The 23,620-nt window shown below is 42.9% G+C and overlaps 1 protein-coding gene across 1 annotated transcript in view; it reads right to left on the bottom strand.

The window, feature by feature from the left end:
- Nucleotides 1–21,369, bottom strand: part of RBM28 (RNA binding motif protein 28) — a 33,919-nt gene extending 12,550 nt beyond the window's left edge. Inside the window, exons 1-14 of the mRNA XM_028104926.2 lie at nucleotides 21,155–21,369; nucleotides 16,541–16,699; nucleotides 16,143–16,237; nucleotides 15,660–15,735; nucleotides 14,901–14,993; nucleotides 13,634–13,705; nucleotides 12,706–12,859; nucleotides 12,395–12,537; nucleotides 10,547–10,619; nucleotides 7,912–8,021; nucleotides 5,082–5,155; nucleotides 3,987–4,122; nucleotides 2,926–2,990; nucleotides 995–1,153 (exon numbers count right to left, since the gene is read on the bottom strand). Coding sequence (XP_027960727.1) covers nucleotides 995–1,153; nucleotides 2,926–2,990; nucleotides 3,987–4,122; nucleotides 5,082–5,155; nucleotides 7,912–8,021; nucleotides 10,547–10,619; nucleotides 12,395–12,537; nucleotides 12,706–12,859; nucleotides 13,634–13,705; nucleotides 14,901–14,993; nucleotides 15,660–15,735; nucleotides 16,143–16,237; nucleotides 16,541–16,699; nucleotides 21,155–21,272 — 1,527 coding nt within the window. The 5' untranslated portion in view covers nucleotides 21,273–21,369. The remainder of the gene's footprint in view (nucleotides 1–994; nucleotides 1,154–2,925; nucleotides 2,991–3,986; nucleotides 4,123–5,081; nucleotides 5,156–7,911; nucleotides 8,022–10,546; nucleotides 10,620–12,394; nucleotides 12,538–12,705; nucleotides 12,860–13,633; nucleotides 13,706–14,900; nucleotides 14,994–15,659; nucleotides 15,736–16,142; nucleotides 16,238–16,540; nucleotides 16,700–21,154) is intronic.
- Between the last annotated feature and the right edge of the window lie 2,251 nt (nucleotides 21,370–23,620).

The raw sequence follows: 23,620 nt of genomic DNA on the forward strand, positions 1-23,620 counted from the left end.
TCTTGCACAATTCACAGGCTCACCATAGCACATACCCTCCCCAATGTCTGTCACCCAGCCACCCCATCCCTCCCACCCCCCACCACTCCAGCAACCCTCAGTTTGTTTCCTGAGGTTAAAAATTCCTCATATCAGCGAGGTCATATGATACCTGTCTTTCTCTGATTGACTTATTTCACTCAGCATAATAACCCTCCAGTTCCATCCATGTCGTTGCAAATGCAATGCCATACGTTTTGAAGAGATTTTCCAGGATTAGGAAAACAGTTTACAGTCACAAATCAGAGCAAAGCAGATTTATAATATTGGCTGTGTTACTTATTCAATAAATATAGATTGAGAGATTACTATGTTCCAGGTACTCTGCCAAGACCTGGGAGCAATGACCCACCTCCTCTCCAAGAGCTCATTCTGGTCGGGAGAAATGACTGTCAGACAATGACAGGACGGTGTAATGGTAAGTGCCATGACAAAGACTTGCAGAGGCTGGGGCAGAGGAGAAGTCTCTGTACTCACACAGTGGTCTAATCAAATCTTGGTGCGAATCCAGTGTTTGTCTAATACAACTACAACTGTTGAAGACCTGCATGGCTCTCTGTGCTTACCACACAGCACTTTTCATACAGTAAGAGCCTAGACGGCACTAAAATGTTCTCCTAAAGAGCAAACTACACAGATTATTTTTCTGTGAGAAAATTAACATTACAGCACCTACTATGATGCTGAGCACACAGCAAGCATTCAAATTAATTCATGAGGGCAGACACTTCCTCACATTCTGCTGCAATTTGGACAATGCATTGAAAGGCAGTTCTAAGAAGAGAAAACAAACAAACATGAAAACTGCCAAACTCAGCCTCATCTGTTGATGTTGTGGCCAACATCAATGTGCCCAAAAGAAACTGTCAATCTACTAGCACCACAGTCTGAAATAAACGCTCAATCTGATCCAGGATGAGTACCAAACTTCGGAGTGGGCAGGGCCAACTCTCACCTCCTTGAGGCACACCCCCTTCTCCCCTCGGGTGGCATTCAGCAGCAGCTTTCTGAGCTTTTTGTCGTCCACACCCTTTGGGAGGTTGTGCAGGCAGAGCCTGGTCTGGGACACAAAGATATTCTGGTCCTTGAGTTTCTGATGCTTCAGCAGCTCAAACTGAAAGAACAACAAATGGTTAACAATACAATCCAGGCTTTAAAATTGCAGGTTCATAATTCTCCAAAAGGAAAGAACTGTGACCACCACCCCCCATCCAATAACCACACATATGGACAAAAGGAGGGAAATCACCCACCTACAGCCTTATGATGCCTAGCATAGGGAAAGAAAGGTTCAAAGAGGCAAGATGGTGAATAGTTGGTAAGATCACGGGCTCTAGATTCAGACTAAATTGGAAATCCATCCCTAACTGGAGAAGTTACATGAAATTTTTTAAGCCTCAGTTTTTGCCCTCTACAAAGTGAAACTGTAGGTCAAAATACCAATCTCTCAGCACTGATGTAAGGCTGAAACGAGGTAATATACAAACAAAATCCCAAACTCAAAACCCGGCCTAAAGCAAATAATAAATAATACTGTGCTTACCATCTATGCCTAGTCCTTATCTGCCCACCAATTCCAGCTAATTATCTAGTCCTTCCAAAAGGAAATGGAATTTGTTTAAAGAATACTTGATAGAATGTTGTCTCAACTCTGCCACCTTGAGGCAAAAGACTGTCCACGACCGCAGAAAGGAATTTTGCTTCTGGAGCATTGGACTCAACTATGCTGTACAAAACACCAGTCCCAGGGCAACGTTTGCTAAAGCAAGAGGGTAACATCCTTCTCCTGGTGTGTTTTTTAAAAATCAGGTTAGTAGAAAAAAGTTTAAATTAAATTTTTTCTTTTACCAAGTCTTATTTCTGCTGTTCCTTATTTGGTAAAGGTACTAACAAATCACTAAATAAAGATACTCTGGAAATGAATATTAAAGGGTTATTTGAAGAGGCTCTCAGGCCTGAGCTCAACAGTATGATTTTTCTCCCAGGAAAAGCTGTGCCTGCGGTGAATTATAATGCATATAATCTGAGCTTTTTGCTAGAAAAGTTTGCTCTAAGGGAAAATTAAAATGTGTCACTATCAGGTTGTGATCAGAAAGGGGCATACAATGCCCACCAAATACCATGACTTCCAGATGCTCAATACCAAAAAAAGTTGTGAACACGAGACTAGAAACTGTACACAGGAAAAACACACTGCCTCTTGGTGTCATTATATTCTCATCTCTCTTCTTCATCTTCTGTACCTTCAAGCTCCAAAGCTCATTCTCTTCATGGTCATGCCTCTTTATCATTCTAGGCTGGCTTATTTGAAAGTAGACTACTTGGGCTAAAGTTAAAATTACTGCGAATGAACACTACTAAGCAGCAAAGAAACTCAATGATATCAGTTATCAGTGGAAACTCCCATGACATGGAGTTTCCTAAGATGATTTTATAATCTGGACACAGCCCCTCCCAAAATCTTAACTCTTCCTCCTAAGACCCACATCTACCTCCTTCCCTACTAACTCCAGCCCACTCTGATCTTCCTTTCTTAGGTTATTCTGCCTTTATACTGACACCTAATTATATATAGCCTTAGCCTCTAAGTGCCTATTGCATTTTGTAGAAGCATACTATTTTGGCAAACATTTAATGCTGAGCATTGGGAAATTAAAGAATAAGACCCAGTCCTTATAATGGCATACAACGCTCATATAATATGATGTACAATGTTGGGTTATTTGCTGTTTTACACGTGTGCTTCCCTCTAACAAGACGGTAAGCAAGCAGGGTTTGTGACTGATGCGTGGCTCTCTGACAGGCACCTCCAGCATTCAATAGCTATTATTTATTGATTTATAATAAGTCATGCAGAACTTGAAGGCTGGTGCCTAATCTACCCACCCTTTCTCTTTTGGCCATATCAGCAGCGCTCACACCCTCCGCAGCCTTAGTCCCAGCACGAATCACTGCAAAAAGAGGGAAAAAGGCCAAGACATCAGCAAGGGAATTTTCACTGAGCAACAAGAGGAATGTGATTTGAATGATGCAAGCTCTTTGTACAGGGCCCAGAGGACTATGCTGGCCAGGACATAGTGGCATTTGGGTAGGTTCAGAAATAGGCTACAGGGCTAAGTTCTCAGCTCTGTGCTGCTCTCAAGGACTAAAACTGAACATTTTGTGAATTTGTTCCTCTCCTCCTTCCCTCCCCTCAAAAAGCTTCATGTGCGTATGCCCAACATCAGATGGAAAGGCCTAGAAGAAGTTCTGATAACAAGTGCATTTTAGGTATCTGGGATACAAAAATGCTCCACCTATAACCTGCCCTTGGAATTTTACTGTTCCTCGAGTACTTGGGGGTCAGTACTAAGCAGTGAGTTAAGCCAACCTGAAAACAGCCACCTGGCCAAACAGAGGCCTAGAACCAAAGGCCTTACATCACTAGTCTGGGCTGTGCGGCTGCGCAGCAGGTAGGCTGACAAATACTGTATGACCTAGAGGAAGGGATTCTTCTGTTTTGCTTTGTTTTTTAATTGAAGCTCATTTCTGATTATCTTTCTGACATTAAGGGAAAGGTACTGGGTGCACATTTTAAATCTATGAATAATTCAGAAGGGTAATTTTAGTCATAATTTTCAACTCCTTCAGAAAAACTATCAGAAATCATGACAAGAAGCAAAGGTAATTTGAGCTTTTCCTCCCTCTTTGCCCTGCTAATCCTCTGACCTAAAGGTCTCAAGGCAAGCAGGCAGAAAAGAGAATGGGGCTGGTTAACCGACAAACTGAGTGAAGGCTTCCTAACAGAAAGCCCCATCTGCTCAAGTGGAATAATAATGTAATGCTGTTTAAGAGGACATGTGGGTTTTGAATGTGAAACATGCCCCCAGACATACCGTTGCTGGTCACTGTCATAGCACGGGGCCCGCTGGTCAGAAGCCGGGTTCACCCCCCCTTCCACTACTCACAGCCTTCTCGGGCCAGGTAGAGGCTCCGGGTCCCGGTAGGCTTCTTCACCTTCTTTGTCTGCAGCTTTGCAGCCTCATCACGGGTCACTGCCAAGTCGACCCTGAGCTGCCGGCCATCCAGTTTAAGCCCACCACCCTGTAACAGATTGCAACCCTCTCTCTTAAAATTCACAATGAGTAGAGACAAAGCCCCCAGCCAGGAATGCCAAGGAAAGGGAAAACAGCTAATCCCAATTATGCTATGGAACCCAACCCATAGGATGTTTTAGCCCAGGTGGCTGCAAGTGGGCTACTGAGCCTAACATCTAGTATAGCTGTGCAAAAGGCCATGTGTATACTTAGGGCAGTTAGTAGTAATTTATTTTATGGGAGTTGATTAGGCCCAAAGTAGACCCAAATTGAGGAAAATTGATCTATATAGAGCCAATTTTTTAAATTCTAAAGAAAGCTAATGAAATGATAGTATTAACTCTACTTAGGAGAATTTAAGAGATAATGACAGTACAGGATAACTTATCTCAAAACACTATATACTTGCTTATAGAATACACAGAAAAATCCATCACCCATACATTTTTTCTCATTGACTCCACTTTACAGAGGACCTTAATCCCTTCTTGTCCCAACCTTTCACGTCATCACCCTATGATAGAGGCTGACATACAGTGATTAATAAACATTAGATAATTATACCTGCTTCCTCACTTATAAAATAGGTATAATAATTGATCTTTTTTTTTTTTTTAAGTACATTCCATGCCCAGTGTGGAGCCCAACATGGGGTTTGAACTCACAACCCTGGAGACTGAGACCTGAGCTGAAGTCAAGAGTCAGACCCTTAACCGACTAAGCTACCCAGGCACTCCAATAGGTATAATAATTGTAATTACCATACCCCTGCAGAACTGACATAAGGATTAAATAAGGTAATACATGTAAAGCTGAGTGCCTAACACACACCAAGTGCTCAGTAAGTGTTAGCTTTATTATTATTATATTATTGACAGTACTAATAAAGCTGGGCATAAACAGCAGATGCTGGGGTTCGGAGCCACTGTGCCCTAAGTTAAGGGGTAAAAGAAATGTCCTCCTTACCTCAGTCTCTGGAGAAGCAGCTTCAAGGCATTTCTGAGCTGCTTCTTGAGTCACGAACTGGGCAAATGCACAACCTGCACCGAGAAACAAAATTAAATAAGATGCCAAACCCCTATGGCCCACCAGGATGCCAAAGATGACGCTACAAATGGCAGGCTGACACAGAGTGGAAGGGGGAGCAGCGTCCTTCTGTTAGGGGCTAGGAGACGGGCACTGCACCAGGCACTGAAGGTTCAAAGACAGATGGGACACGTGCTTACAATGAAATTTTAATATTACTTCAACTTTTCCAATGCTTTTTAGAACTTTAGTCTCATCGTTGCTCTCCTTAGTAAGAAAAAGCCACAAGATATGGTAGAGAAATTCCACTTAAATCAGCATTATTTACTGGCTTGCCTTTTAAAGGACTAAAAAATGAGGCAGGAACCACCTAACCTGAAATTAATTACAGATCTCACTGTCCTCAAAGCCACCTGGGAGACATCAAATATGAGCGGACCGGCCTCTTGTAGTCAAAGTCCCTGGCTTCTATCACATGAATACAGCAGTGAACCAGAAAGCCATAAGCTCAATTCTTGACTCATACCCTCAAATTTGCACAGGCTCACCTGTCACTGGTTAGATGCAGAGCCAATCAATCCATCCTAATTTCTGCTATTGATAAAAAGCAGTTTTTATCAGCAAAGAAAAAAAGTTCACCTTACAGTAGACTCCAAAAAAGAAATACAAGTTTCACAATATTTTGTTAGTATTCCTTTATACAAATTTAAATATTCCCTCATATATGAAAAAAACGTCCTAGAGCTACTAGGGCATTGATTGACCTTTTGTCCTCTACAAGAATGAATGGCAGCAGACTGAGACAACACACGTGGCAGGCCAACCCAAGAGTCACCATCTAGGTGAGGTCCTTCCTGCCTCCTCCAGGCAGGGCCAAGTGCCCCACCCACCAAGCCTCCAATCACATCTCTCTTTTTACAGCTCCCGTCAGGTGGCATCTTCCCAAACAGAAGGAATGCCTCAGGAGTAAGGGCCATATTTCTAGGCTGCTAGCACCTACCATGGTGTCTGGCATTAATAGACACTCAATAGGAAGAAACAAACAATACAGAAAGAAAGGGAGGAAGATGGGGGAAATATGTTCTAACTGACAGATTAGCTTATCCATCCAATATGAAGAAAAAAGGTACTTCTCTCTGAATGGGTAAGAATTTTAACACTGGAAATTCCTAGGTCAGTATTGGGTTTAATCTTAACACTTCCCTAAAAGTCTACAGATAATTTTTAGCTCTCCTAGACAGCGAAATGGCATGCTGACAGGGATAAATGCTAGGAGGCGGCCAAGGCTGTGTGAGTAGGCAAAAAAATTTAATAAGAGCTAGAAAAAGAAAATGTATTTGGGACACGTGGGTGGCTCAGCCGGTTGAGCGTCTGCCTTCAGCTCAGGTCATGATCCCAGGGTCCTGGGACGGAGTCCTGCATTGGGCTCCTTGCTTGGCGGGGAGCCTGCTTCTCCCTCTGCCTGCAGCTCCCCCTGCTTGTGCTCACTCTCTCTCTCTTCCTCTCCCTCTGACAAATAAATAAATAAAATCTTAAAAAAATGATTAAAACTATGCTTATTAAAATCGTTAACTCTAAGCTAATATTAATAGATCAAGAAAGAGACAGAGCAAGTCAACTATTGACTACATTCTGAAAATACCAACCCAACAGACTACTGCACTCAAAAGGAAACAAAAGATATCAAAGTAATACAATATCCTATAGTAATAGGAACATTCTATGCAATTCTAGTTGCCCATTTTTAGAAAAACATACTGGAAATGGAGAAGGTCCAAGAAGCATAGTTGAGTATTAGAGTTGAAGACACATTAAGTGATTACTCCAGTTGAACCTACTCATTCTACAGATAAGAAACTGAAGCCTGAAGTGGTTAAACAATTTACCAAAATCACCCAGCTGCTCTATGGCTCAGCTACAATTAGATCCCTAATATCCAGGAAGCAGTTCAGCTTTCTTTCCATCATACTGACCTACTTATATCTTTTTGGCTAAGGAAAAACCAAAAATGATCAGGTCTCATCAATTTGGAAAATAAGGTTTAGAACAGAGGTTCTTAACCCTTGAATAGGTTCCAGAAAGCCCACAAACCCTCAGAAGTGGCATTTTTCTGGAGAGATGGTTCATAGCTTTTGCTAGATCTCAAAGAAAGCAAGAACCAGAATGAATTAAGAATTCACTGCTTTAGGAGAATGACTGCAGTTGATGAAATCAAAGATTATAAATATACGGAAAAGATGCTGCTCCCCTGAACAACAGTACACTAGAATGAACTGGGGCCAATCCTTCAAAGTTCAAAAGAAATAGCTTTAGAGAAAAAAAATCTAAGGCAGCAGTCCTGCTATGTACAGCTTTCCTTCTGACTGTTGCTACTGCAACAAAATTTCTGTTAGCTTCCATCTCTAACAAAAGCAACTGAAAAAGATCCCAGTAATTTCAAGCAATGTGGAATGATTAATACCCATGAGATGCTATCACATTTGAAATTCAAAGGAGAACAACAAATGGAATTCATTACCCTAAAGTAAATAAGCAAGGGCTTAAAAAGCTTAGACAAAATTGTGGCTGGCAGCACCATTAAAGATGCTGAGTTTGATATCTTGGAAGACAACCTCAGAATGTCCTTGGTGCTTCTATGGACCACAGAAACCTGGGCTGGATAGACTGTAGACCCCGCAGAATGACACACATTATGTTCTCAAGTAACCTAATCAGTGTCCATGGCAGCAGTCTCCACCTTTTTAGGGCCTAACAAGCTGACAACAAGTACCTTTAGAATGCTCTGTGTCTGGATGCAAGACAATACGGACATACTTAAGGTCTCCAAATTGCTGGAGGAGCTCCCCGAGTTCTTCTTCCTCTGAGTCAAAAGACAGGTTTCTACGGAAGATAGTCAAGTCACAAGAAAAGTCAATTACTAAAGTGAGATCCTGTGTTCTAGTACAAGGTGAGTAAGACACCAAATGGAGTGGTACTCTTGTTCACGACCACCCTCTGGGGTTCAGGTACAGTACCAATACATAGGGGAGGCCCCCAGTGGCCCGGCGTCTGATGTGTGACTCTGCCCCTCATCCATAACTAACTAGCCTTTCTATGTCAATCAGATTCTCTCCCCCAGGAATTTAAAACTTGAACAGACACACACAAAGGCCAGAAGCCGTTGATGCAGATTCATTTCAAAATAGCAATACCCCACCCAAAGGAAATTTCTGGGAAGCAGAAATCTGAAAATGTCCTATATCTTGATCTGGGTGGTGGTTATATGGGTATATACAAATGAAAAATTTCACTGAGCTGTACATTTAGAGTAATGCACTTTACAGAATATATGTTATGCCTTGAGAAGGAAAAAAAAAAAAAAGGCAGTGAGTGTTCTCAGAGAACAGACCCACAGCCTTCCTACAGCTGGGGCCCAAAACATCCCAGATTTTCATCTCCTTCTTAAGGTTTGCTCTTCGACAGCTTTGATCCTGTGAACCACCCAATGTTCATCGAACAAACCCGCTTTTTCATTAACACTGGCCAAAATTAGTTTCTCTTATTACAAACAGAAGATTCACAGCAGGCTGATGAGAAAAGTCAAGTGTGTACATGTGTCTGTCTGTCTCTCTTGATTACCCATTTTCCTTTCTGTGTTGCTGTGAAATCCAGGTTTCAGTTAAAACTTTACAAAAGCCAGAAAATCCTTCAAAATAATAACTCAAAAGCAAACACAGTAAAGTTTACTAGCTAAGTGCAAAACAAGAAAAGCACTTATTTCTCTTGATGGGATTAAAAAAATGTTAGAAGATTTTATTCTACCAAATTTCAATACATTATAAAGATCTTTCGTTTCCCCAGCAATGCACATCCTTCCAGGGTAAAAACAAGAAACAAAAAAACAGTCCCCAATAAATATTTATAATTTTTCTTCTCTATACTCAGTTAACAACCCCATAAACAATTCTATCTTATGAAGTAACCGAAACAAAAAAGATGTTCTGCAATAAGACATATCCTAGCCATGTCACTTCTTCTAATTTGTCTCATTGTGTATAGTTTTCTCTCTCCCATCCTTTATTTTCCTAAGTTTCATTAAAAGATGTAGAAATAATAAGGAATGGTGACATTTCCTCCTTCTTATTAAACAGCATCCTCTACAAATACAGAATTATTTATATGGCCATTCCAAACAACACAATAAGAACAACTATGAAGAGACAAGCCGTGAAAGAAGAAAATGGGCTACAATGCAGCTTATGAAGGCTAAATTCACCTTTGTTAACAGTTATGATATGGGCATGTGTGTGGGTGTTCTCTGAGCAATCATTAAGGTTAATATTTTGTGTCTTTTTGCTCATTTATTTCCTAAATTTCCTACAATAAGCATAAGTTACTTGTATAATAAAAACAATCTTAAAAGACTATACAGGAAGATAAAAGACACATCTTTAAAATAAGACCCAAATAGCCCTAGCACACTGGCACTTAAGAAAGGACAAGAAAGGGGGCGCCTGGGTGGCTCAGTCGGTTAAGCATCTGCCTTCGGCTCAGGTCATGATCCCAGGCTCCTGGGATTGAGCCCCACATTGGGCTTCTTGCTCAGCAGGGAGCCTGCCCCTCCCCCTGCTTGTGCGCTCTCTCTCTCTATCTCTCCCTCACTCTCTCTCAGATAAATAAATAAAATCTTTTAAAAAAAGAAAGAAAGAAAGGACACATGCTTGAGGTATCCTAAAGATATCCTGACTCTATGAAACGGCGAATGTACCACAGTCAGTAGGACTAAAATGGCAATGGCAACATGGAATAAAACCCATCTCCACCTGACTCCCTCCTTAAGATTTCCTGGAAACAAATGGGATGCCTTATTTTATTCTGGACACTACTTTAAAAGGTAAGTTAGGCATAGAGAAAAATTATCTGGGACAAGTGTATCACCCCTCCCCAGCATTCCCCTAAAACAAAAGCCAGAAGGAAGATGTTTCTAAGAGTTGAAGAACTGATTTATTCCAAATGATGCTACTCCAATTACAAAGAAGGAAATGTAAATGAGGACAAAATCTGCAGACCCCTGCTCTTTATCTTCTGTGTGCAGTTCTGATTCTCCTATATTCTCACTGTTTGCTATGTTCCTAGGGCCAGATGTATTAATGGTCTTAAAGGCATCTAATTTTCTGGCCTACCTAACAGAATTAGTACCGGGGGGTGGGGGGGGCGGGGGGAAGAGTGGGGCGACTGGCTGGCTCAGTCACTGGAGCATGCAACTCTTGATCTTGGGGTTGTGAGTTTGAGCCCCACACTGGGCATAGAGCTTACTTAAATATAAAATCTTTACAAAAATAGAGAGAAAGAAGAAAGGAAAAAAGGAGAAAAGAAAAACCTGTGAGGGCAACATAAACAGCAGATCTCAAGGTACAAAGGCATACCTGATAAAAACAGTTTTCCCTTCATTCACATCAGAGGGTAATTTCCTCTTCTTTTTCTTTGAGACTTGCACATCTAAAGTAAAAAGAAAAAACAACAAACTGAAAAAGACTTAGTGCAACCCATATGACAAGGGGCTAACTTCTCAGATATATAAAAACCTTGCTTAAGTGAATAAGAAAAAACAAAATTAAAAGTGAACAAAGGATATACAACTAAATACATGAAAAGATGCCCAAATTTACTCAAGAAAAACATAGCACCAGAAATAAGAAACTATTTTTTATTCCAACAGATTGGCAACAACCAAAAAAAAGGATGAAATGCGATGTGGTAAGGGTGTGGGACAAAAGACATTCATATATACTGTTGTAACAGTCTAAACATTAAGAACATTTGAGGAGAAAAAAATACACATTCACACACACAGACATACACTATATTTGACGTGTGTGTGCATGCACGTGTTTTTGCTTATAAAAGTATTAAGATAGGGGGCGCCTGGGTGGCTCAGTCGTTAAGCGTCTGCCTTCAGCTCGGGTCATGATCCCAGGGTCCTGGGATAGAGCCCCGCATTGGGCTCCCTGCTCCGTGGGGAGCCTGCTTCTCCCTCTCCCACTCCCCCTGCTTGTGTTCCCTCCCTTGCTGTGTCTCTCTCTGTCAAATAAATTTTAAAAATCTTAAAAAAATAAAAGTATTAAGATAGATACACAAGAAACTTTTAACATTGGTTGTTTCTGGAGAGGGGTCCTAAGTGGCTGAAGACCTGGGTACAAGGAAGACTCTCTGGGTACAAGGAAAGACTCTTCTTTCATATTCTGAAAGAATATGAAAGAAACAGCAGTGGTTACTTTAAGGGACTCTTGGGGGCAGTGGTGAGGAACTTTTCTTTCTATATTATTCTCCTGCACTATCCTTTTTAATTTTCTGCCATTATTATGTATTGACTCAATAATTTTTTCAAGGTAAAGAAATGGTAAGAGACAGATGAACCTGGTTATTAAATGCAAGGTCTCATAGTCCCATCAGTATAGAAGCTTCTTTGATTCTACGGTGTCTACCATTCTCTCCTCATGGAAAAAGCTTATTTCCTCAGATTTTTTATATGGCCAAACCAACATGCCAGACTTAACCTAAAGAACCAGTTATTGACCATTCCTCTTTCTGTAATGACCAGCCTCCCTCAATAAATGAGTTGAACTTATGCCCAGCAATCTTTATAAAGGGAGCAACAATGTTTGATTACAGTTTTCCAAAATGCCCCAAGAGGTCCTTTATCCCCATCTCAACTCATAAGAGTTGTTTAAAATCCTCTTGGAATGGGACGCCTGGGTGGCTCAGTTGTTAAGTGTCTGCCTTCGGCTCAGGTCATGATCCCAGGGTCCTGCGATCGAGTCCCACATCGGGATCCTTGCTCAGTGAGGAGCCTGCTTCTCCCTCTCCCTCTGCTACTCCCCCTGCTTGCGCTCTCTCTCTCTCTGACAAATAAATAAATAAAAATCTTTTTTAAAAAAATAAATAAAAAATAAAATCCACTTGGTGTTAGGATACAATATCCTGCTTATCCAGTTATTCATTCATCTTGGAGAAGCAAGAGAAGTAGTGCTTCAGCATTAAGCCAGGTTTTAAATTCCCTGAGAATCTTAACCCTCAAATACTATTCCAAACGTATTTAAAAGACAAAACAAAAATGCTGAGAAGGAATATAAAGATATCCTTTCCAGCACTGAAACATAAATCTGACAGAACACCTTAGGGCCCTATTTAAAAAGAGGTGTGCGCTGAACTGATGCATATTTGTCAGTAACTGGTTTTAAACATAAAGGTGTCCACAAAGATCCCAGGCAAACCTTCGTCCTCTTGCTCTTCACTGTTGGTATCACTCTGAGCCGGTTCCTCTCCGCCATCGATACTCTCTCTTCCCTCCAGGATGCTGTCGCCGTCAGAGAGCTCCTCCTCACTGCCCTCTGCGGCTGCGGCCCTCCAGACTGCTCTGCAATGGCACAGGTCAGAAGCAGGGGTCTGGGCTGTCAGAGGAGTCTCTCCATGGTCATTACACACGTCACCTCTGCCGTGATGGGGGCAGGGAAGACATCGCTGTCCCTCCCAGACACAAGCCTAGCTCTGAGTCTGTTGTCTCGGAACAAGATGAGCTGCTTACCTCTTTTGAATCTGTGCAGTCTTGGTCACCCTTGATTTTTTATTCTCTTCCCCCTCCTCCTCTTCCTCTTCTTCCTCCTCTGTGGCATCCGCTTCTTCCCTGCCATTCTCTTTATCTAATTCCTGATGTTTAGGTTCAGGCCTCTTCTCCTCACCTACACACGGAGGTAAAGAAAAGAATTCATTTAGAATCCAAAATTACCTTGGACAAGATTAACCAATACCCCAAGTTCCTAGTTCGTTGGGACTATAACTATTTTTCTCAGTATTTTTCTTACTGCATGTAAGAGAAAGTATGAGGGGAAAAAAGCAAAAACAACAAAAAGCCCTCATCACTGAGATTCCCTGGAGGCCTGTCCCATTCACCGGAATGAGAGAGGGAGCAGCTGAGCCTCTGCAAATGGCCTGCCACTGCATACCACAGCCTGCACAGTGTTCACTCTGGGGCCCAGCCATGAACTTTCATCCCGGTGAGTTCTGTTCTCGGAGCTCCTGGTGGCTTAAAAGCCGCCTGCTTTCTAAAAAAAACCTCAAGTTTTAAGTTTCCCTATTCTTAATAGTCCATCATTTTATGAAAAGTGGGAAAGGACAGCCAGCATAGGGGACAATGAACTCAGGTCCCACTCCTCATTCACATTCACACCAAGGAGTGAGCTTAGACTCAAAAGACCCCATGTTTTGAGACCAGATCACCAGATGGTACAACATGAATCGACAAACAGCTCTGTGCTCACTTCTGAGCCCACAGGAATTCAGAGTTTCTCTTAATCCTCAGTCTTATTCTTTCCGTTAATCTTGTGCTTTTGGTATCTTTAACCCAGTATTCTTACTGACAAGCAGGTTCCCTTATAATTTTACCACAGGTAGAGCTGTTTCCATACCCACCGCAGGACATACAACCCCTCCTACCCAATATCATCACATCTTACCTGGGGCAGAGGCAGACTGTGTATTTTTATATTTATCCTTTGCCACAGCCCAATCCACAGCTACTGTCCGCCCTGTCAGATAGAAAAGTAGCATCAGAAAGGTCTTCCTTTTTTTTTTTTTTTAAGATTTTATTTATTTATTTGAGAGAGAGAGAGAGTGAGATAGAGAGAGCCCAAGAGGGGGTAGGGTGAGAGGGAGAAGCAGACTCCCTGCTGAGCAGGGAGCCCAATGTGGGACTCGATCCTGGGACTCTGGGATCATGACCTGAGCTGAAGGCAGTCGCTTAACCAACTGAGCCACCCAGGCGCCCGGTCTTCCTCTTTTTAAAGTCTCTTGTAAATGACTTCCTATTCATCAAAGACCGTGATGGAACCAAAACAGACAAAAGAAACTGCTAATTCAGAGAATGTTGGTCCTGAAATAAACCTCAGAGTAGCCTACGTTTTTAACCCTTAAACTTTTTCATCAATGTAAACAGTTATTTTGCCTTTCTACAACAGCCCCCACACCTGGGGTAATAGAGAGAAGAGAAGAAAGAAAGAAAGAGAGAGAGAGAGAGAGAGAAAGAAAGAAAGAAAGAAAGAGAGAAAGAAAGAGAAAGAAAGAGAAAAGAAAGAGAAAAGGAAGGGAGGAAGGAAGGAAGGGAGGGAGGGAGGGAGGGAGGGAGGGAGGGAGGGAGGGAGGGAGGAAGGAAGGAAGGAAGGAGGGAAGGAAGGAAGGAAGGAAAGGAAGGAAGGAAGGAAGGAAGGAAAGGAAGGGAACAGTGTTTCCAGTCAGACAAGTCTCTAGTTAGACTAAGCAAGAGGCAAAACAAGTGCTCTGGAATAATCTGCACTCTGCACAGAAATTACAAAGTCTCCAAGCCAAGCCCTTCTTTAGTATCTAGTATATGAACACAGTCAGTTTAACAGCCCAAGGGAGCTGAAGGGTGCTGAAGAATGACCACAACCAAGACAGAGAAACCTGCAAAACCCACAGCCCCCGGACAGCAACCTGCATCTATCAGTGATTATTTCAGGGACATTTTTTCATTAAGGATTTAAATGCATACTCATCATCCAAATAAAGTAAAGCAAATAATGGCATGCGTTCTTTCAAGTTTAACCCTAAGATCAAGCACTAGGAATATTTCATCAAACAGCTTCTATATTATCAGTAAGACTCAACAATTCAAACACCTTTTGAAAATGTAGAAAGTGGGTTACTGTGCTAATTCACCAAACACCAGAAATATCTGGGTGAACGGTAGAGATACAGAAAACTCACCTTTTATCTCTTTCATGTTCATGCTTTTGAGAGCTTTTCCTGCTTCTAGAAGGTTTTTGAACTGGACAAAAGCAAAACCACGCATCTTTCCATCTGTGTGCAAATGTACAAAAAAGTTAGAGGCAGCAGGTGGGGAGCCAAAGAACACCAAGAAGGACATTACAGCAACCTGGGCTGGCAGGATGACCCAAGCCCTGCCAACCAGTCAGCCCCTTGCCCAAAGCAATAGCTTTTGTCCTCCTGCTGAGGATACCCTGATTCAAGCTTGGGGAGAGCAAATGCATTTTCTCAAACTATAACTTGTCTTCTAAAACTAGTTCTGAGATCTAACTAAAAATGCCATTGGGGGAACAAGTACTATTTTTGAGTTTTTGTTATGTGTCAAGCACTGTGCCTGATACTTTATATATATCATATCATCTGGGGCTCACAAAGAGTATGACATGAACCTTGTATTTCTATTTGTTTAAAAGATTTTATTTGAGAGAGAGGGAGTGCATGCACAGTTGGAGGGAGGGGCAGAGGGAGAGGGACAAGCAGACTCCGCGCTGAGTGTGAGCCCCACGGCGGGGCTGGATCCCACAACCTTAAGATCATGACCTGAGCTGAAATCAAGAGTCAGATGTTCAACCAACTGATCCACCCAGGTGCCCCTGTATTTTTATTTCAAATATCGGTTAGTTCAAGGATGAAATGGAAAAACACCATTATGTTAAATAATCTTAATCTAAACCACAACAAATGAAGGTTTGCTAGTACCTGGCTTCCGGGGGATGTTTACTTCCAGGACAGCTCCATATTGAGCAAATACTGTCTTCAAGTCATCTTCTGAACACTGATGCCAAACGTGAAAAGATATTATCACAGAAAATAAACATGAAACATCAACCATTAAATTAGTTCATTACAAAGAACTTGAACACTTTCACTCCTTTTTTTACTTTTGAGACTGGGACATCAAACATTTCTAAACAGAAGACATCTTGCTTTGGATCAAAGAAGACAGATATCAAAGAGCTCTTCCTCCCCTCCCTATCCCAGCAGTAGTGCCCCAAAGGGAAGACATCTTCACACTTACTATTCTTAATTAATTGTTTATACAGGCCCATTTTCTGTATTCAACAAGGCTAAGATTCATGCCCAGAAGGAATTATGTCCAATTATACCATCCTGGTGAGGAGCTCCACCAATGAGCACCAAGAGCCTTAAGAACAGGTCGTGTTAGTGTTCTCTGTCACTCACCTTAAAGCTCAGGTTCCGAATAATTAATCTGGCTTTCTTGTCTGCCACTTTGGGTTTTTTAGGCTTCAGTTCCTTCTTTGGGGGTTCTGAATTTTCTAAAAAATAAGAGGCAACAAAATAAGTCTGTGATCCAGCCTCTAGGCCCAGAACATCACAGGAAAGAAGCTACTAGCAAAAAAAGGCATTTCTCACAGGGTTAAGTATGACAACACCCAGAACCATCAGATTTCCAAAGTTAGAATTAAATAAAAGACAAAAATGAGTAATAAAATACATTAGATGATTTTGGACATCAAAAGGAAATTTAAGGAAGTTTTAAATTTAGAAGCTATCCCCTATCCTCCCTCCCCCTCCTCCCCTTCCTCACTCTGAGGGAAAACTCCCTGCTAGAAACTCACCATTTTCCCCCTTTTCCTTGGACTTGTTCCTCTGTTTTTTCTTGGCAATAGTCACGTTGATCTTACAGCCTTCGAAGGTGGTAATCTCCTTGAGGGCCCTCTGAACATCTTCCAGCATAGAAAAAGTGACATAGCCAAAGCCTCGACATGCCTTACTCCCTGAACAGTGAAGGATGAGGGGGAGAACTGTAAGCCAAGAGCCCTAAAACAGTAAACTCTCTCTTTAAAAAAAAAAACAAAAAACAGTAAATTCTCAAAGTCCTAACTAGCAGATATACTGCCAGACCATCCTATTATCAGTTTGCCAAAATTCTCAGGAGGGATACAAACAAAGTTGGCATCAGTGGCCCCTTCCCCACTTTGCTCAGAAATTGTTAGGCTTCCTCTTCTAATTTGGTGTCTTCACTGTTAGCGCCTCTTCTTCCTCCTTTCCTGATAATCTTGAGAATACGGAGGGTCCATGATACCCATTATATCCCCAAAGAAGAATTCAACATCAAATAGAATGGAACATCACCAGAGAAGGTGGGAAAGGTAAGTATGGTAGCTTTGAAAACTGCAACGCAATAATGCAGCAGATCAGAAATGAATGCCTGAGGTCCTGACAAAAGAACCTCAATAAACAATAAATATTGCTTCAGGAGCCTGCAGATACTATTACCATTATTACCAAACCTTAGCAATCAATATCAAGCTTAACCTTTACAAAGCTGTAAATCTCTTACCTCACTTTCATCTTCAGAACACACTAAGGTAGATAAAGTGAATATTATCATCCTTTCTTTCCAAATGAGTAATTTGAGACGGAGGAAAGTAAGTGAACTGGTTAATGCACCAGGTGTTTGTAGCTGAATTAATTCCTCATTACTAGCCCCATGTTCTTTCCATGGGACTCCACCAATATAAAGGCCACAGAGAAGAATATTAGGACCAAGCAGATGAACAGTTGCAAATAAAAACTATAACTCACCTTTGCCCTTTTTGGTATGCTTTTTTTGATTTAACATTTTTGTGTAGTAAAATGTTTAAGTCATTTACTGCATCAAAAAGGAAAAGACCAGGTAGTCTGCCTACTACCCAAAGAAGAAATACAGCTCACATGCTCTGCTTCTTTTTCAACTACCCTCGAACCTACTTCAGGGTACAAGCCCTCAAACACATGACGCTGATCCACATAAGTGGTTAAAGCTGAAACTTTGCACTATGAAGGCATACTGTGATCTGGAGATCAAGGTTTTTCTCGGGACTCCTCACAAAAGCCAGCCCACTCACTGTCAGAAATCAGAACAAGAAAAGTCAGAGCCCTTCCTGATCAGTACAACCAAACACAAAGCAGTTGAAACGTGAAGGGGGCGGGGTGGGGCCTGGGTGGCTCAGTTGGTTAAGCATCTGCCTTCAGCTCAGGTCATGATCCCAGGGTCCTGGGATCGAGCCCCCCACATCGGGCTCCCTGCTCCGCGGGAAGCCTGCTTCTCCCTCTCCCACTCCCCCTGCTTGTGTTCCCTCTCTCGCTGTGTCTCTCTCTGTCAAATAAATAAATAAAATCTTAAAAAAAAAAAAAACGAAAGAAAGAAAGAAAGAAACACGAAGGGGTTCAGCACCAAAATAAAAGCATGTACTCACAACAAATGCCATTCACTGTTTGTCTGCACAAAGCACTCTCATTTTACTTGAATCCTCACAACATCCTGTGAAATTGTCCCCATCTTCAAGAGGTAGAGTCACCACTAAGACCTCATCCCACATCCCCTCCCTCCTTCCCATCCCAGTAAGTGCAACACTCTTTCCAACATATCCTGACTATCTGAAAAGAAAAGTGTATAGTCTTTCAAAAAGGGAATAGAGTTGTTTTTGTTTTGCGGGTTTTGTGGGTTTGTTTGTTTTTTCAGATTTAGACCACATACATAGGATACAAGGTAAGATTACACCTCAGCTATATTCTGAGGACCCAAAAGAGAATTCCCATTCAGTGCCTGTTCCTCCCTGGAACAGAAGCATCGAGCACTGGACAGTAGTGTTTCTCAAAGTGTTCTGACGACCCACAGTAATGAATGTAACTTATAGTAGAACCCAATACACATATATATTCTCTATGTAAAACCAAAGGGGTGCCTGGCTGGCTCAGTCAGTATAGCAAGCGATTCTTGATCTTAGGGTTATAAATTTGAGCCGCACACTGGGTGTACAGATTATTTAAAAATAAAATCTTTAGGGATGCCTGGGGGGCTCAGGAGTTAAACATCTGCCTTCAGCTCAGGTCACGATCCCAGGGATCAGTCCCGCATCAGGCTCTTTGCTCTGCAGGGAAGCTGCTTCTCCCTCTGCCTGCCGCTCCCCCTGCTCATGCCCTCTCTCTCTCTCTCTCTCTCTCTGACAAATAAATAAAATCTTTAAAAAAATTTAAACAAATAAAAATATTTTAAAATTATAAATATTAACCCTTTACCACATATACATATACTTTGTTTAAAAAATTCTTGTCATGACCCACTCAAAACCCACTAACGCGTAATGATCTGCAGTTTAAGAAACACGGCTGTACAGGACTCTCATTCTTCACTCACCCACATCTCTACTTAAAATGGCAAAGAACCAGGCTGGTGTCATGGCTTGCATAGCAATCAGAGCCATGTGGACAATCCCAACTCTGGCCTCCGTTATTAACAAAATACAAGCTAATGATGGAGGGATTATTAGCACACAGTTAGCCTGCCTACTCACATACTCAGATACCATGGGGGGAAATGGGGGTCCACAAGATGCCAGTTCCCACCAGTTGTTCTGCTGAAAGACAAAGAAGTGGCCACCTACAGAGACAGCCTGATGACTTAGAAGAGAGCTAAATATAACATCGGATGCCTATCTTGAGTGTCCTTGAAGTCTAGGTAAGAGGAAGGAATGCTTCTCTACAACTAAAACCCTTACAATTCCTTCTCATTGCAATACATGCCAACCCTTTCTCATAGTGATGCAATGAGCATCACACAGAATATGAGGCATATAGCAGTATTACACAAGTAAATATCCCCAGTGGCTCAAGCCAAAAGCCTCGGGAATCAGACTTGACTCCTCTTTTTCTCATACCCTGCGTCTCATCAATCAAATCCTCTCGGTTCTATCTTCAAAAATATCCATATTCCAATCACTTTTTACCACCTCCACTGCTACCATCCTGGTCCAACACCATAATTTCTCACCTGGATTATTGCAGAAGCCTACTATTTGGTCTCCCTGCTTCTGTCCTATTCTCCAACGGCAGCCTCAGAGTATCTTTTAAAAATGTAAGCCAGATCATACTTACTGCTCCCTACTCAAAACCAGTAGTTTCTCATCTCAGAGTAAAAGCCAAAGTCTTTGCAATGGCCTTTAGGTCCTCCATGATCTGGTACCCTAGAATCTCACTTCCTACTTCTCTTACCTTCACTCACTTACCCTGGGCACCCTGTTCTCCCTGCTATTCCTTCAGTATACCAATAGTCCTCTTCAGTATTCCTGAGCTTGCTGTTTCCTCTGCCTTGCCTCCTCCTCCTGGAGAGAAACATGTTCACTCCTTCACCTCAGTCAGGCCTTCCCTGGCTACTCTATCTATAGATAACTGCCTTTCCTCACTCCTCTACAACCCCCACCCCCACACTCACAGAGACTCCTTATCCTTCTTCCTGACTTATTTTTCTCCTTAGTATTTACCACCATAATCACTATATATCTTGCTTGTTTATTGGCTGTCTTCCCCATCTTGAAGATTTAAGAGCAAGTTTTTTGGCTTGGTTTGGTTTGGTGCACTGCTCCATCCTCAGGACCTACAACAGTGCCTAGCGCATAGCAGGCATTCAAAAACTATTTGAATGAATAAATGAGTAAATGAGTAACATACTGGTTAGGAGCTCCGCATGATCAAATTCTGGATCCGCTACTTACAAGCTGTACGAACTTCAACTAAAGTTACCAAATTTTCCCTAAGCTCCAGATTACTGTCTGTAAAATGGGGTTGAGACTCTCCACTCAACAAGACTGTTGAGAAAACTAAACGAGATTAACACGCGCGGAATTCAGCACCGTGCCTGGCAATCGGTTGATTCTCAATAAGCCTTACTGATGTTTTATTAAATGTTAACTGTATTAAATATTAAATGTTAACATTGTTACCAAATAAGATCTTGTATGTGAGCGCACGTAGTAGACGGAAAGTAAACGCTATGTAACCCTGAGGCAATGCCTTGCCTTTCAGCATGGACCCCTATGGACTCATAGGGGTCATCCAGAACCGAGCCGGTTTAGAAAAGAAACTCAATTCCCAGCCCCTTCTCCTAGGAGCGGGTAAAGAACTATCTGGCTTGGGGCGCCTGGGTGGCTCAGTCGTTAAGCGTCTGCCTTCGGCTCAGGTCATGATCCCATGCTTCTGGGATCGGGCCCCCTGCTCCGCGGGAAGCCTGCTTCTCCCTCTCCCACTCCCCCTCCTTGTGTTCCCTCTCTCGCTGTGTCTCTCTCTGTCAAATAAATAAAATCTTTTAAAAAAAAAAGAATTATCTGGCTTGCTGAAGTCTGGGAGGGTGTCCTCGCTCGGATCCCGCTTCCGGGTACCCCAGCCCTATCCTCGACAGCCCCGCCCCCTACCTTTCTCAGTCACCACGAAGCACTGCTTCACCGGCCCCACCTGACTGAACAGCTCCTCCAGCTGCTCACTGCGGGCCGAGGGCGGGAGGCGGCCCACAAATAGGGTGAGCCCGGCCATGAGGCTGGGAAACCGAGGCGCGCGAGACCGCGACGGAACCAGGCCCGCGCACGCGAGGCAAGGACCGGGCTTTGGCACGCCAACCACGCCAAGTGGCCCGGAGATTCCGGAAGTGCTCGTCACTCAAAAGAGTCCGGAGGAAAACATGGTGGGGAGGGGGGAAAAGCGTTCCGGAAACGGGGGGGGGGGGGGGGAGGTCATGCCTGGGGGCGGAGCTTCTTGAGCGGGGCTCCACCCCTAATCCCGGTACTGCCCCTCCGGTCCCCTTCGCCCCCCGGGCCACTGTAGGAAACTGGCATCTCTAGCTCCTACCCAGATTAAAATCTCACTTCCAGGAGATGATCCTAATGTGCCACCGCAGGCAGAGGAAGTCGTTTTTTGCTCGGGGTCTCACCCAGGATCTGACACGTACTGGATATTTAATGAATACTTTCTTCGGTGCCACCACACCCAGTTTACGTGTATAAAATGCAACCAGAATGCACATAGATGCATACATCACAAACATCATTTGAAGAATTCTCATATTTCAGAGAATATGAGACATCTGTCACACTCTAATAACTATAACCGCGCCTGTAACAGAGGACAAATTACAGCTACTTTTAAAGCACACACAGACACATATCATACACAATCATTCTTTCAATAAATATTTACTGAGCGCCTACTATGTACCAGACACTAGAGATAAAATTGGTGAGCTAAAACAAGAGTCCCTACTCTCATGGAGAATGAAGTGTAGTGGGGGTAGACAGACATTAACTTTAAAAACTTACAAATAAATCATAACATGCACACTACAGGACAACAGAACACACCCAAAGCAAACATAACATACACACAGACCCAGAATGCAGGTCCTCCCAGAGACAGGAGAAAACCTTCCCTCAGGTCAGCTTATCAGACAGACCCATGACTGAGGGATCTCACCCACCAGCAGGAGATGTGGGTGCTCCGGGAACCTGGAAAGCAGAGACTATTTGCCATTCCACTGGGTTCAGGAACTGACCTGTGCGCAAGACTGCAGCACCCTGCAGGGGTTCCAGCTGAGAAAAGTTCCCAATGCACTTTTTAAATAATAACTTCTCAATGGTATAACCTGAAAATTCAAGGAGTACAAAAGGTACAGTGAAAAGTAAGTTTCCGTTTCTCTTCAAACCCCATTTGCTTTCAATACATTTTGGACAGATGGGATGACTGGTTGATAGTAATGGGGGGGAAAGGGAGAACACTTAACATCAGATTTATGAAGCCCAGCTCCACGTAAATAATGTATGCTCAAAAGAAAATGCCAGTTATTTTTACACACATAACTCAGGAGAGGAAGTACTGAAATACAAAACAGATTTTTGAGGCTATGGCCTTAATCCTATCCAGGATAAACAGAGACAAGTAGACAAAGGAAATGGGATGGGTCATTTGAATAAAGTCGGTTTGAGATTCCACATTCCTCCCTCCTTTTTTCTCCTCCTCTCCTGCCCCCTCGCCACTTTAGAAATCAGAATTCTATCCCCAAAGACTTAACTGCAAGCTTCGGGGCCCTAGCTATAGGGAGGGCTTCCCAGTGCTGGTTGCAGTGTACACAGGGAAAAGAACCCTAAGAAGGCTGTTCCAACAACCCTTTGGGATGTCCCTCCAATGCTGTTTAAAATACTTCGCCCTCGAGCGCCTGGGTGGTTCAGTTGTTAAGCGTCTGTCTTCGGCTCAGGTCATGATCCCAGGGTCCTGGGATCAAGTCCCCCATCGGGCTCTCTGCTCCGCGGGAAGCCTGCTTCTCCCTCTCCCACTCCCCCTGCTTGTGTTCCTGCTCTCACTATGTCTCTCTCTGTCAAATAAATAAATAAAATCTTTAAAAAAAATAAATAAAAATGAAATACTTCGCCCTCAGACCTTCCTTAAAGGACAAAACAAAACTGTGTGCCTGTGCCCATCAGAGGGCAGCAGCCACCCACACTGCGGAGTTCTGTGCCCCTAGGGGAGAACAATGCTGCTGACCCTTTCTACACTTCCGGAGTTTCAGACCTGCCCACCTCCCCCCCATCTCAGTCTCCCAGCCTCAACCTCAGCCCCGCCGGTCCTATCCATTCACATCAGGGAGACCACGTGGTGCTTCAGTCAGGAATATTTGCTCATCCATCTACCCAGGACACACGCAGCGTTCTTTATTAAATAGCAGGAGTTGTGGTGCCCCGCACCACATCAGCAACGTGGCTTCCAGGGGAAATAAACTGTTGGCTTCTCCCTCATCCATCACTGTGCAGGAGCCTGGGAAGGAAGAAAGAGAGGCCTGGGCTGTGCTCTCTCTCCCAGCCAGCCTCTCCCAGGTCCCATCCCTCTGGCTCCGC

This window comes from Eumetopias jubatus, unplaced genomic scaffold, assembly GCF_037043125.1.
Source record: "Eumetopias jubatus isolate StellerSeaLion01/CBP00866 unplaced genomic scaffold, mEumJub1_p1.0 scaffold_14, whole genome shotgun sequence".
NCBI classification, from domain to species: domain Eukaryota; kingdom Metazoa; phylum Chordata; class Mammalia; order Carnivora; family Otariidae; genus Eumetopias; species Eumetopias jubatus.